Here is a 15,344-nt window from a genome sequence, read left to right on the forward strand (position 1 = left end):
ATACAAATTATCAAGAACCCTAAACCTAGTGAAATTCATTGTATTCAGAAACGAAGAAGTAAAATTAAGCTTTTGCATTTATAATGATGGGTTAGGTTACATTGAGTCAAATCCAAATAACACGATCACACACCGAGTCAGAAGACCCAGAGTGCTAGACGACCTTGATGACGACGACGTTTCCGATACACGAACCCAAAGGACCGCGAGATCAATACGCTGCCGTTTAATATTTTTCAGGGACTTCGCAGGTTTAAGATGCATAGTTAGATTCTTAGCAATCAATCGAAAATTTGTGGAATCTAAATCATTCATATTGTATAACTCATTGGAATGTTTGTTCCAGTGAAAATTGGTGATGATAAAATGCGAAGAAGTATCTCATCGGAAGGAATTAGAAGGGATCTAGGCTTATATTGTTGCGATTGGCCACACTGAATCAGACCCGAGATACTCAACAACCTTGACGACGACGTTGTTTTTATTACTCGCCGGCTTGAGGATGGAGTACTCGCCGCTTGTGTGTTGATCAACTAGAAGTTTGGAGCTAGCTTTTGGACTTTCCACTTGAGGGCTCCCAAAATTAGTTAAGGTGCGTATAATCTGGACGTAACTAGACACCCTGGTCACGAAACAAAGAAAAGCACCCACAGTGCAACATGGTTATGAATTTTTGTTTCTAGTTTGTATATCTATTGAAATGTCTTTATTAATATTTTTTTGGGTCTGGTTTGTCAAGGGTTCTTTATCTATAATGAGAAATGATGACCATGCATATAAAATGGCTGCTTAATTCCTTAATTTCCTTTTCCCGGGTTTCGAGTTTGTTTTCAGTTTTTGACTTGTGTGGTTTAGTTTTAAAGGATGCGGACTGTGATATTTTACTTTGAGGATCGGCTAACATTGGTAGGTCCGAGTAGATGCTTGAACGAATGACGTTAGTGGGGATGTATACTAGTCGAGCTGAGTAGTGGGTTTTGCAAGTTTGACTCGAAAATTAAACCAGTTTTGAAAAGTATGTTCAATTAATCTTGGTTTGAAAACTTGAGAGAGAGAGAGAGAGTTCTAAAACTGCTGAGAAACAGTAACTGCCCTAAGTTCTCTACTGTTCAACGAGTCTAATTTTAATTTTTTTTCTGTTGACAATCTCGGACGAGTCTAATTTTTAGCAAAAGTAACCTTATCAACAAGCCCTTTAATAGAAACGGCTAAAATCATTGATGTGGGACTCAATGCATTTCATAAGAGTACTATTTAACTTGAAGGGATGGTTTAGTTTCATCCCTCTTCGCTACCATTTGACAATAAGACCTTCAATAATGACTTTACAAGTTTTTTTAAAGATCAAATCCATCATTCTACTAATTGCATGGGTCAACAAACCTAGAACCAAATTGTGTCTAGTGTGCTTTGGCTTATCTAACTGGTGCTCAGTTTCTTAGTTTAGGTCCATCCATTAGAACCAAATTGTGTCTAGCAGCTCATTGCTTTACCAACTCCAGGCAAAAATATCAAAACTCAAGGCAAATGGAACCATCATTTAGTTAAGCTGCCTACTCAATTTCAGACTAATATTCCACCAAATAGACGCCTTGCAGGAACAGAGTGATCAATGTTCACAATGCCAATCCATTTATGAAATCAAAAAATCAGAAATATGTCTACCCACAGCTAATACTAGGACCTTGCTTTCTTCCTATTTACCTCAAAATTTTACAAGGGAGCTCAATCAATCAATTTCTTGCTCTTTGCTGCTCTTTCCTGGATCTCTTTTCTTCATGACACACAGCAATCTCCAAGAGGAAATTTCCTCGCCTTGCGGCCACCGCTGTGTTTCCCACCTCCACCACCTTGTTTTTTGGGATTCCTCGACTGGGTCGGATCAGTCGTAGAAGCCGCCGCTTTTCTCACCAACTCGATAAGGAAGTGCAGCGTGTGTAAAGGCCGGACGGGTTTATAAAACCTAATCACATCCCCATCTTTTAAATTTTTGTCAATCACAAAATCCTCCTCCAGTACCAGCATGTAGGTATGACTAACGAAAAGGATTTTCTTGAGCCAACTCTTGTTCTGAGTATCCGTAAATCGCAGTATCATCTCATCCCGAGTTACATGGGGGAAATGCTTCCTCACTTCTTCCGTTGGAACAACAAGCCTCCTGAACGCGATGCCATAATGGTTCAATTCTAGCTGAAACAAGAAATTCTCAGGCTTGAATTCTGGAGTACTGCTGCCAAAATTGACAAGGAAATGGTATGGGTGTGCCATCGGGACAGGTCTGTAGAAACGAATCATATCAGTAGCTTCCGTTTTGAACATCTGAAAAGTCTCCTTCCACAAATCGCTTTCATGCACCAAGGCGCTTTCTGAAACATCAAACCTCATTAATAAGTTCAAATGGGTATTTTCAGGGTCAGTAACTTGTATGGTCCTCGAATAGTTGTTTCGACGGTTGGCAGCATTGGCTAGAGGAGGGAAGTAGGGTAATATCAAATCTAACGGAATTACAAGCCTCCCCTGTTCAAAATCGCGCTGAGTCAACCTCATCTCAAACAGGAAAATCCCCATGTTTTCACTAACTTGGGTTGGGGTAGAGCTCATAGTCTCCTGATTTCTTGATTTAACAAAATTAACCAGGACATCAGTTTCTTCAGAAGGTTGGACATGTTTGTAAAAGCGAATCACATCCATAGCTTCCAAACTATACCTCTTAACAAACAACTGCCACCAACCGCCTTCTATCTTGAAGTAGCTTTTCACAGGATCAAATAACAGTGTTACCGGACAACTGAGGTTTTCTGGGTCAATTAGTCTTAGATTCATCGATAAAGCCCTTCGACGTTTGAGTATAGGATAGAAATGCTCAAATGCTGGCTCCTCTAGAATTAATAGCCTGTCCTCTTCGACATTGCTTTGAGCCAACCTCATCTCAAAAACAAAAATTCCCATCTTTTCACCAATTTGGGTTGGCTTAGCAAGCAATGGATCAGCACTATCACTAGCCGTGGAGGATTCTCTGCAAAGGGAAGAATTAAGAAATAAAGGCTAATTGACACAAAATAGGAGTTAGATGAAAGACATTTAGTCGTAATCATTTGACTATTGATGTATTCAAAAGTTGTATTAATCTTTCCATTGAGAAAAAGATAATCAAAAACAAATCCATGATCTCTCCATGAAAATTTCTCTTCACATGAAAATAAGGCTATGTTTGGATAACTAATTTCTGGAAGAATTTATAAAGGGAAATGAAAAGGATGAAACTGATCTTTGGTTTCCCTATCATTTCTTTTCCCTCTACAAGATTCCTCCACAAATACATGATCAAAGCACACCTTTAACTATCCAACACCCCTAACTATCTACGCCAACATATACACGAGTTGTTACATGCCTGTGTAGATGATAGAATTAGTCCTTTCCAAGAAAATCCAAGAAAAATGTTGCAGCAATAAGCTTCTATCTAGTTGTTGTTACTGTTATCTCTCACTGATATAAAAGTATCAACCGAATTTGGCATTCTAACCGCCAGATTGGCCTGCGTGTATGGTGTTTATGGGAAAGGCCAAATGTAGGCCCCAAAGATCTCATGAATTTTCAGACCTAACAAACGAAATCCAAACCTTGAACCAATTAGTTGAAATTAAAGGGTCACACATTTTAAAAGAGGAAGAAACCCTAGAAACTCTGTTTGGTTGGCGAGAAAATTCAAAAATAGAAATGGAAAACCCTACAGACACCCTGCACTTGTGTATCACAATTCCAAACCAAGTGCTAATGTTCTTATGTAAAAGTAAAAATCAGCATTATTACATATATTCACATTCAAATGTGCAGCCATATATTAATATCTCAAACGAATTAGTCAATAAACCCAAACGTCACAATGACTTTTCTTGGCGAAGAACTAGTGTCAGGTACTTACCCTGTCTGTTTTTTCTTTCCAGAACACCCTTCTAATGTGATCTCTTCAACAATCTCCCCTGTTCCTTCTTGCTTCTGCTCGTGTTGAACATCTGAATCCGCTGTTCTTTTCCCTTTTGGATCTCTTCTACTACACAAAACGACATCAACCAGTAAATAGGCGTAAAAAAATCGGATAACAAGTTCAAGAAATCAGTAATCAATACCCTTGAATTTCTATAATGGTGGTAAGGAGTGAGGTCATTAAACAAAACCCCCCATAGTATATCAGGTATTCCTATATGATAGCCAACTACTATTTCTTTTTGCATCAAGTAAAAAGAACAGTGTGTACTGTATGTACAAACGCCAAACGCGCATGCGTATGAAGATACCCACAAGATAATAATCAAATGAAACCCTAATGATGGTGAGTTTTCTTGGTAAAGAACAAGTGTCAGGATTGCTTACCCTGGTTCTGCTTCTTCTTTTCCGGATTGCTTCTCAGCCATCTTGGCAGTAGCAAACTCTGTTGGAGATGAATACAATTCAACTCCTTCTAATGAGAAATCTCCTAGATCATCGCCTTCTTCGTCATCTTCTGGGTCATTCTGCCTCCCTTCTATATGTTTCAGCCCTGAGCCTGCAGACATTTTTTTTTTAAGCTTTCTTGAATGTGTGACGAGTTAAAGGATGAGAGAGATCAGAGATGGGTTTCTTGTTTGGATCTTGTTTGGAGGTGGGGTGTATCTTTAGTTACAGAAAAGATAATAGATTTTGATTGCTAAAGACTAACAGAAGGCAGGGTAATAAGGGATTGTACGGTTATAAGTAGGAGCACTTATCTACTTGGCGGCTAGCTAGATCATGTTTCCATTGTTTCAAAAAATATATATATATTGGAAAAAGGAGAGTATAAAAATGATCATTTTTTACGACGTATCCAATTTTTTTCTTTTTTCTTTTTCTGGAACCACCACATGTCCTCAAAAGAGAAAACAAAATTGAAGCAAGCGTTAATCCGGTTGATGGGTGGTGATCGGACTTAATTTTTGAGGTCAAAACACAGAAAAGTAATTTTTTTCTTTTTATAAATTTTCGAGTCTCGCGTGGAAAGCAAGCAACAAAGTAATTCTTTATGAATACTTTAGTCTCGCAGGAATAACTTGCTTTTGAGCGGTTAGTTGAGGTGCGCGTCAACTCACACCCTTCGAATCAAAATAAAATTGTGTTCGCAATCAATTTCATTACTCAACGAGTAATGTGCAATTAACATAATTCAGATCACTGGACCTGGGAATGGTTATGTAAAATCACAAACCTTTTTCACCTATTACACCCTAGGAATTGAATCTTCTCCACTGGGAGTGTTTTCCCATTAAATTTCTTCCTCTCTTTTTTTTTCTCTTCTGTCGATTAGACCGCTTCTCAGCCGTTGCACTCTCCGGCGCCGCAACCATCCTTGCGCCTCCGTCGGCGGCGGCTGGCGCGATGACATTTTGCCTCGTGAAAAAAACCCTAAGCCCTAATTTATATGCTGTGAGATTAGAGCGACGATCGAAGCTCTGTGAGTAACTTTGCTATGGGTTTTTCGAAGTTCGTAGCACGAATTCGCTGAGAGAGAGAGATTCCTACAGTCACGAAGTGCCATGATCAGAAATTTTGAGCTATTTTAAGGCACCATCTCCCATCTCCTGCAGAGACGGATCTAGGCTTTGCCTCATGGGGGCCAAGGCCCCGCGCAGTGTCGGGGTTTTTTTTCCTTCAAATTTCGATATTAATATTAGTTATATTTTGCTCAAATGCATAGATATTGTATTTTGCATTAGATGTTATTTAGACATTTAAATGCTTTAGAATGTGTTCATTTATGGTCTCAAAATCCAAACTCTTTCTCCGCTCGGTTTCTCGTAAGTTTTTTTTTTAATTATTAGTCTCATTTCTCTTTTTATCCATCTCACTCATTACCCAGAAAATTTTTCTCAAAGCCCACCGAAAAAACTATTAGATTTCCCAACCTTAAAATTTCAAAATCTACTTATTCTTTATAGTTAGGCCCAGCGCTTAGGAAATCCTGGTCCCGTTCCCGATCTCCTGCTTGCGGCGATAAGAATTTCAGGGTGGCAAAGTGAAAATGAGACATAGTGGTAGTTTATTCTATGAAAATTCAGAAGTAGTTTGTGTCATTTTTTTCGATTATTCGCAGTCCCGTATTTTCTCTCTCAACCCGTTAAAAATTTTCAATTATACTCGACAATTAGTTACCGATTGAGATATATTTTCAGCATATAATTACCGAAACATAATATTTTTTTCAACAGCTATTTACCGAAAATGTATGTTTGGCAGTTGTTTACCGAAGGTTGAACATATTTTTGACATGTAGATACCGAAATATAATCTTGTTTTCAACAGTTATTTACCGAAATGTTATGTATGATTTTTAACAACTATTTACCGAAATGTAGTGGGTTAAGAGAGAAAATACAGGACTGCAAATAGTCGCTCCCATTTTTTATTTTTTTTTTGCTACTTTTGTTATGGAAATATTATTGGCTGCAACCTGCAAATTATAATTTTTTTTACGGTCAAAAGTAGATTAAATACCATCAAGACTCAAAACATGATGATGAATAATCACTCCTTCTGTCCCAAAAAGATTGTCCGTTGGCGTAACGAGAATTTTAAAAAAAAATTATTATTTTGCCAAAAACTAATTCAAATTTGTTTTTTCAACAGGGTACTAAATATTTATGAGTTCTTTTATTTTAAAAAATTGAATTTTTTTTTTTACCAAATTCTGTCATTTTTAAGTTCTTATTTTAAGAACCAAACAATCTTTTTGAAATGGTAATAATTAGTTTGATAGTCTCATTTTAGCCCTGCCTGGCCGCCACCTCCATTACCTTTCAAGTAGCAAAAAAAATGTCAGATTTTTTTCTTTTTTGGGATCATGTATTCGGATTTCAAAATTATGACTTTTACCCATTTATAAAAAAAAATCCAAAATTTAGCCCTTTTAGCCCACCTACTCCTCTTGTCAATACGAATCAATAATCTAAAAAACAATAACGCAAAACTAACAAATACGAAAATTTTTGAATAATGACGAAACAGAAAAATGCCCGGACTTTTTTGACAAACTAGACCTCAGTCCTCAGTTCCAGTCAATTTGGCTACTGGGCCTTCATCATAGACCTATTATTTCACTTGCTCTTAAAACTAATGACCAATTTCACTACTTCTGTTTCACGATCAAGAAACCTACCATCTGATGATGCATGTTCTGATTTGGCTTATCTAACTGGTACTTTGTTCCTTGGTTTTAGGTCCTTCATTAGTCAGTTAGCTCGTTCATAACAATAATCCACCATTTTGTTCCTCACTTTAATGGAATTGCTACATAAGTACAAGAGTGTTTTTTTTTTTTTTTTTTTAAATTTGGAAGGGCAAGAAGTGTTAGTAGTTGTTAGTTTTAGTCAGGGTTGAACCCGAGTATTGTGCATGAGAGTATAATTCTTTTGAGTACGCATGTCATGCACATTTCTGTCATATATTTTCAGGTCATGAACACTATTCTTCAAATTAGAAAAACACAAACTTAAAAAGTCCAAATAAACCAATGAGTAGCAAGCCCTATATGCCTACACGATAATACGAACCGATCGAGCATCGTACATGTCATTATATATGACTACACTATACTTGTCCTAACAATAAATTTTGTGTTTCTGCAGACCTATTCTCCTTTGTTTCAAAATTCAACTTTGTTCAAGAATGAATAAAAGAGCTAGCTAGCAATCCATTTACTTAAAAACACAAGCAAGCAGTTATAAGGCCTTGAATCAGTGACAGTTAGGCACAGTAACTAATGAAGTTTGACGACCGGAACCAGGGACCCTCACGATTCGAGCCGTTAGTTTTAGCAATCAAAGGTTTTAGATATCTCGGCAATGGAAGGCTCAGATCTGCGAGAGCCAAAATGAAATCTCAAGTTTGATGGTGGTTGAGGACTGCAGGAGTAGTATCGCCCGATGCTATATGTTAAACCTACAGCACACATATATCTCTAATCACTTGACATTCTTCTACCTCATTTACCAGAAATGCAAAGCCAGAGATCACTAAAGAGAGACGTGGGACTGCTATTTCATGGACTTGACATTCTTTGCAAACTTGAACTCAACTTTAACCTATGCTTTTTACAAAGAACTGTTTTTTGCAGTCCTTATTCCTATTCAAATTGGCAACTGGTAACTTCATTTTCGACTTAATCTTTCACCCGCACTTAAAATTATGACCGACTTCAGTAATTCCATCATGTTCAAGGCCAAAATAAAAACCCCTAATGAAAAATCTGATCATGCCTGTTTTGCTTTAACTTATCTAACTGGTGCTTAGTTCATTTGTTTAGGTCCTTCCATTAGTTAGCCCATTCATACCATATAGACACTTGACAGAGAAACCAATAACCACTGTTCAATATAACGATGTATATATCGAATTCATGTTCAGATGGTTGCGTCCCCAATAGCCGATACCAGTACTACCCTTTCTTCCTAATTACTACTTCAAGAGTTTACAAGGGACCTAAATCACCACTGCTGCAACTTTCTAATTCATAAATCTCTCACCGAGCGAGTTTTCTGCCTCTTGGGGCGGCCCCCACTGCTACCACGATCACCTTGTCGCTTGCCGCGTCCTCTTATTCCCTTCTCATTGCCTTTTCTGTTGCCGCCTCCGCCTGTTCCATCTCCATCATTATCCCCATTGCCGTCTTTTGATGCAGACCCCGATCCTTGGCCCGGCTCCAACATCTGACCAGCTCCGTTCACAACTTTGACAAGGAAGTGTCGTGAGTGCAAAGGCCGGACAGGGTTGTAAAACTCAATCAAATCCCCAACTTTCAAATTGTTCTCAGTCACAAATTTGTCAGACAATGTCATCATGTGATGCACGGTGGTAGGAGTAGGAAGGATCGTGATGGTTACAGGCCACTCATTGTTTCGAGCACCAGTAAAATGCAATCTCGCTTTTCCAACACTTTCAGAAGGGATTCCAATAGCAGGGAAATGACTTCTTACTTCTTCAGTAGGAATAGAAAGCAACCGCCCTTTATTGGCCCTATTGGTGAAGTTCAGCTGAAACAGTAGATTTTGAGCCCTGAATTCTGGCACGATCATATTCTGCTGATATGCTCTACTCTCAAAATCAACCAGGAAATGGTGGATGGGTGCAGCCGGGACAGGTCTGAAGAAGCGAACTGCATCCAAAGGTCTCAAACCGTTACGGTTAACATACTCCTTCCACCAATCGTTTGCTATCACGAAGGCACTTTCCAGGCCAAGAAACCCCACTGTGACGTCAGAACTCAGGCCATCAGGTTCGGTGATTTGAATACGCTCCAAATAAGTATTGTATCGATGATTCAGCAGAGGGGGGAAATGGTGTGATGCCAGTTCCCTTGGAATTAAGAGCGCGTCCATTTCCTCGTCTCTCTGAATCAGATAAACCTCAAACAGAAATACTCGTTCAGCTCCTTCATTGGCAGGATGTTCCCTGCATTGGAGAGGAACACATGATAAGGTGTTCGCGAAATATAGATATCAGAATGAAATCAGCATCTTTACTTGAACATCTTTTTTTCGTTTTCTTGAATTCTTTTCCTCCGTAAATTACTTTATACAAATCCATAATCCAAACACACCCTAAAGTAGCATCACTAAAGAATCAGTTCTATCGAAGATTACCCAAGAAAAATTGTTCTACGATTAGTCTTCTCTTTGGGCAATCATAAGAGTTTTATTTAAAGAAATAGAAGGTATCTGCTTTTGCATGCAGAGTTAACACACGAAACATCATTAACATTCAACAAAGATCAATCGCTGAGTTTACAATTCCAATGAGTGTAATGATCCAACTACAAAGTTCACTTAATTAGAAACGAAGACCCTTGAATCTATTTTCGGGTGGCGATCATGTAGTTCAAGAATGAAAGGTAGAAGAACGCCCGCATTATGCCCTGTATTAATTTCTGCATGATCGTAACTCGGGTATATGGTTCTTTGCATCAAGTTGGGAAATCAGTACAAACTGGCGTAAATGTGAATGCATGTATCGGATACCCACAAACAAAAAAGATCAATAGTTGAAGAAATTCTAACATCGTGAGTTTTCTTGGCGAAGAACAAGTGGAAGTAACTTACTCTGCTGCTGCTTCTTGTTGTTGCTGAACATTCAAATCCCCTGCATCAGCACCAATGTCTATGTTTTCAGCCATTTTTCTTGTTTCTTTCTTGAATATGGTTGAGTAGTTTAGAGAGAGAGAGAGAGAGAGAGAGAGAGAGAGAGAGGCTTTGTTTGTTTCAGGTGGGGAATGAAATCATGAGAGTGATGACTGCCGAGATATATATATATATATATATATATATAGCTTTTGTTTTCTGTGAAGCTTTCAAGAATCAAGAAATTAGAACGGTTATAACGGTAATTCTAGTTGAAAGTTGCAGTTAAAACGGTTATACTGAAAAGTGATCTTTTGAGTAAATTACCCAATTGATTGAATAATTCATCAAAAGTTTGTGTTCAGTACAGAAGGTTTTATAAACAATTGGTTGTAATATTATTTAATAACAAAAACTCAACATAAAGAAGCATTTTAGAGGATCTTTTATCATCAATATTTCACAACATTTTCCTATGTAGTGTATGACACTACCGTGCTGTGCACGGTATTGTGCACATCCGGGCCGTTGATTGCAGCAATCAACACGCACAACATTGTGCAATCCGGACACATTGATTGCCGAAACTAACGGTCCGGATGTGCACGGCATCACTCCCGATCGAGGGGAGGGAAACACTTTAAATTCTAATGCAAGGCAAAAACACTAGTTGGAGTTTTACCTGATCATTAATCTCAAGGACCTCGAACTAATTGAGTTGCGAGTGCAAATTGGCTCCGACGCCCAGGTATGAAAAAAAAACATTATAAGGTCATGAGTCGATGACAATTTGGCAATGTAACTAAACTGAAAATTTAAGACAATACATTTTTTCCCAGATTTTCCTAAACAAAATACAGCTTTCTCTTATTCTCTCCCTCGCTGTCTCTCTCACCAAAATATAACGCATTTCTCTCTCTCTCTCTCTCTCTCTCTCTCTCTCTCTCTCTCTCTCTCTCTCTCTCTCTCTCCCCAATGCTTAATGCACAATGGCTCAATTCACGATTTCCTTTTTCCTATCAATCGATTCATTCAAATTTTGAGCTATTTTAAGGCACCATCTCCTGCAGAGACCGATCTATGCTTCGCTTAGGCCCCGCGTAGTGTCGGGGTTTTTTTTTTCTTCAAATTTTTATATTAATATTAGTTGTATTTTGCTCGAACACATAGATTATTGTATTTTGTATTGGGTGTTATTTAAACATTTAAATGCTTTAGAATGTGTCCATTTAGGGTCCTAAAACCCAACCTCTCTCTCCGCTCGGTTTCTCGTAAGCTTTCCTTTTAATTATTAGTCTAATTTCTCTTTTTATCCATCTCACTCATTACCCAGAAAACTTTCTTCAAAATCCAAACCGAAAAAACTATCTGATTCCCGAACCTTGAAATTTCAAAATCTTGTTCTTTATAGTTCGGCACCCGTGCGAAGGAAATCTTGGTCCCATTCCCGATCTCGGGCTTGCAGCGATAAGTGTTTTAGGGGGGCAAAGTGAAAATGAGACATAGTTGAGGGTGGTTTATTGTAGTTTATTCTATGAAAATTCAGAAGAAGTTTGCCATTTTTTTTTTGTTGCTACTTTTGTTATGGAAATATTATTGGCTGCAACCTGCAAATTATAATTTTTTTTTCAGTCAAAAGTAGATTAAATACCATCAAGACTCAAAACATGATGATGAATGATCACTCCTTCTGTCTCAAAAAGATTATCCGTTGGCATAACAAGAACTTTAAGAAAAATATTATTTTGCCAAAAACTAATTCAAATTTGTTTTTTCAATAGGTTACTAAATATTTATGAGTCCTTTTATTTTAAAAAATTGAATTTTTTTGACCAAATTCTGTCATTTTTAAGTTCTTATTTTAAGAACCAAACAATCTTTTTGAAATGGTAATAATTAGTTTGATTAGTCTCATTTTAGCCCTGCCTAGCCGCAACCTCCATTCCCTTTTAAGTAGCAAAAAAAATGTCAGATTTTTTTCTTTTTTGGAGATCATGTATTTGGATTTCAAAATTATGACTTTTAAAAAAATATCCAAAATTTAGCCCTTTTAGCCCACCTTTTCCTCTTGTCAATACGAACCAATAATCTACAAAAAAAAAAAAAAAGACACAAAACTAACAAATGCGGAAAAAATTGAATAATGACGAAACAGAAAAAAGCCCGGACTTTTTTGACAAACTAGGCCTCAGACCTCAGTTCCAGTCAATTTGGCTACTGAGCCTTCATCATTGACCTTATATTTCACCTGCTCTTAAAACTTATGACCAATTTCACTACTTCTGTTTCACGATCAAGAAACCTACCATCTGATGATGCATGTTCTGATTTGGCTTATCTAACTGGTACTTTGTTCCTTGGTTTTAGGTCCTTCATTAGTCAGTTAGCTCGTTCATAACAATAATCCACCATTTTGTTCCTCGCTTTTAATGGAATTGCTACTTAAATACAAGAGTGTTTTTTTTTTTTTTTTTTAATTTGGAAGGGCAACAAGTGTTAGTAGTTATTAGTTTTAGTCAGGGTTGAACCCGAGTATTGTGCATGAGAGTATAATTCTTTTGAGTGCGCATGTCATGCACATTTCTGTCATATTTTCAGGTCATGAGCACTATTCTTCAAATTAGAAAAACACAAACTTAAAAAGTTCAAATAAACCAATGAGTAGCAAGCCCTATATGCCTATACGATAATACGAACCGATCGAGCATCGTACATGTCATTATATATGACTACACTATACTTGTCCTAACAATAAATTTTATATTTCTGCAGACCTACTCTCCTTTGTTTCAAAATTCAACTTAGTTCATAAATGAATAAAAGAGCTAGTTAGCAATCCATTTACTTAAAAACACAAGCAAGCAGTTATAAGGCCTTGAATCAGTGACAGTTAGGCACAATAACTAATAAAGTTTGACGACCGGAACCAGGGACCCTCACGATCCAAGCCGTCCATTTTAGCAATCAAAGGTTTTAGATATCTCGGCAATGGAAGACTCAGATCTACGAGAGCCGAGATGAAATCTCAAGTTTGATGGTGGTTGATGGCTACAGGAGTAGTATCGCCCGATGCTATATGTTAAACCTACAGCACACATATATCTCTAATCACTTGACATTCTTCTACCTCATTTACCTGAAATGCAAAGCCAGAGATCACTAAAGAGAGACGTGGGACTGCTATTTCATGGACTTGACATTCTTTGCAAACTTGAACTCAACTTTAACCTATGCTTTTTACAAAGAACTGTTTTTTGCAGTCCTTATTCCTATTCAAATTGGCAACTGGTAACTTCATTTTCGACTTAATCTTCCACCCGCGCTTAAAATTATGACCGACTTCAGTAATTCCATCATGTTCAAGGCCAAAAAAAAACCCTAATGAAAAATCTGATCATGCCTGTTTTGCTTTAACTTATCTAACTGGTGCTTAGTTCATTTGTTTAGGTCCTTCCATTAGTTAGCCCATTCATACCATATAGACACTTGACAGAGAAACCAATAACCACTGTTCAATATACCGATGTATATATCGAATTCATGTTCAGATGGTTGCGTCCCCAATAGCCGATTCCAGTACTACCCTTTCTTCCTAAATACTACTTCAAGAGTTTACAAGGGAGCTAAATCACCACTGCTGCAACTTTCAACTCAGCGCCATAAATTTCTCTCACCGAGCGAGTTTTCTGCCTCTTGGGGTGGCCCCCACTGCTACCACCATCACCTTGTCGCTTGTCGCATCCTCTTATTCCCTTCTCATTGCCTTTTCTGTTGCCGCCTCCGCCTGTTCCATCTCCATCATTATCCCCATTGCCGTCTTTTGATGCAGACCCCGATCCTTGGCCCAGCTCCAACATCTGGCCAGCTCCTTGCACAACTTTGATAAGGAAGTGTCGAGAGTGCAAAGGCTGGACAGGTTTGTAAAACCCGATCAAATCCCCAACTTTCAAATTGTTCTCGGTCACAAACTTGTCAGACAATGTCATCATGGTGGTAGGAGTAGGAACAAGGATCAAGAAGGTTATGGGCCACTCATTGTTTCGGGCACCAGTAAAATGCAATCTCGCTTTTCCAACACTTTCACCAATAGCAGGGAAATGACGTCTTACTTCTTCTGTAGAAATGGAAAGCAACCGCGTTGTATTGGCCCAATGGGTGAAGCTCAGCTGAAACAGTAAATTTTGAGTCCTGAATTCAGGCACGATCATATTCTGCTGATTTCCTCTTCTGACAAAATCAACCAGGAAATGGTTGTTGTGTGCAGCCGGGACATGTCTGGAGAAGTGAATTACATCCAAAGGTCTCAAATCGTTACGGTTAACATACTCCTTCCACCAATCGTTTGCTATCACGAAGGCACTTTCCACGCCAAGAAACCCCACTGTGACGTCAGAACTTAGGCCATCAGGTTCGGTGATTTGAATATGCTCCACATAAGTGTATCCACGATTCAGTAGAGGGGGGAAATGGTGTGATGCCAGTTCCCTTGGAATTAAGAGCGCTTCCATTTCGTCGTCTCCCTGAATCAGATAAACCTCAAACAGAAATACTCGTTCAGCCCCTTCATTGGCAGGATGTTCTCTGCATTGGAGAGGAACACATGATAAGGTGTTCGTGAAATATAGATATCAGAATGAAATCAGCATCTTTACTTGAACATCTTTTTTTTTTCGTTTTCTCGCATTCTTTTCCTCCGTAAATTACTTTATACAAATCCATAATCCAAACACACCCTAAAGTAGCATCACTAAAGAATCAGTTCTATCCAAGATTACCCAAGAAAAATTGTTCTACGATTAGTCCTCTCTTTGGGCAATCATAAGAGTTTAATTCAAAGAAATAGAAGGTATCTGCTTTTGCATGTAGAGTTAACACACGAAACATCATTAACATTCAACAAAGATTAATCGCTGAGTTTACGATTCCAATGGGTGTAATGATCCAACTACAAAGTTCACTTAATTAGAAACGAAGACCCTTGAATCTATTTTTGGGTGGCGATGTAATTCAAGAATGAAAGGTAGAAGTAGAACGCCCGCATCATACCCTGTATTAATTTCTGCACGATCGTAACTCGGGTATATGGTTCTTTGCATCAAGTTGGGAAATCAGTACAAACTTGCGGAAATGTGAATGCATGTATCGGGTACCCACAAACGAAAAAGATCAATACTTGAAGAAATCCTAACATCGTGAGTTTTCTTGGCGAAGAACAAG

General features: G+C 38.1%; 1 protein-coding gene across 4 annotated transcripts; it reads right to left on the minus strand.

Moving 5' to 3' along the window:
- Nucleotides 1-1,539: 1,539 nt before the first annotated feature.
- On the minus strand, nucleotides 1,540-5,649 carry LOC131312687 (uncharacterized). 4 transcript variants are annotated; one of them, XM_058340615.1, is made up of 4 exons: nucleotides 5,225-5,649; nucleotides 4,375-4,546; nucleotides 3,926-4,054; nucleotides 1,540-3,016 (listed from the first exon to the last, which is right to left on the minus strand). In XM_058340615.1, exons 2-4 carry the CDS (start codon nucleotides 4,413-4,415, stop codon nucleotides 1,777-1,779), a joined length of 1,410 nt encoding a protein of 469 aa, XP_058196598.1. In that variant the 5' UTR covers nucleotides 4,416-4,546; nucleotides 5,225-5,649; the 3' UTR covers nucleotides 1,540-1,776. The 4 variants fall into 4 exon arrangements, with proteins under 4 accessions (XP_058196598.1, XP_058196595.1, XP_058196597.1 ...); XM_058340612.1 differs by lacking the exon at nucleotides 5,225-5,649 and having other exon boundaries at nucleotides 4,375-4,656; XM_058340614.1 differs by lacking the exon at nucleotides 5,225-5,649 and having other exon boundaries at nucleotides 3,926-4,048; nucleotides 4,375-4,637.
- Nucleotides 5,650-15,344: the final 9,695 nt, after the last annotated feature.

This window comes from Rhododendron vialii, chromosome 13a, assembly GCF_030253575.1.
Source record: "Rhododendron vialii isolate Sample 1 chromosome 13a, ASM3025357v1".
In the NCBI taxonomy this organism is placed as follows: Eukaryota; Viridiplantae; Streptophyta; class Magnoliopsida; order Ericales; family Ericaceae; genus Rhododendron; species Rhododendron vialii.

Excerpts from the sequence above, each read along its gene's own strand:
- LOC131312687 (XM_058340612.1), bottom strand. The coding sequence starts at position 4,556 with ATGTCTGCAGGCTCAGGGCTGAAACATATAGAAGGGAGGCAGAATGAC. Across the intron at positions 4,055-4,374 it reads AAAGAAGAAGCAGAACCAGG|TAGAAGAGATCCAAAAGGGA; the intron begins GTAAGCAATCCT and ends CGTTTTGTGTAG. Across the intron at positions 3,017-3,925 it reads GGAAAGAAAAAACAGACAGG|AGAATCCTCCACGGCTAGTG; the intron begins GTAAGTACCTGA and ends TTCCCTTTGCAG.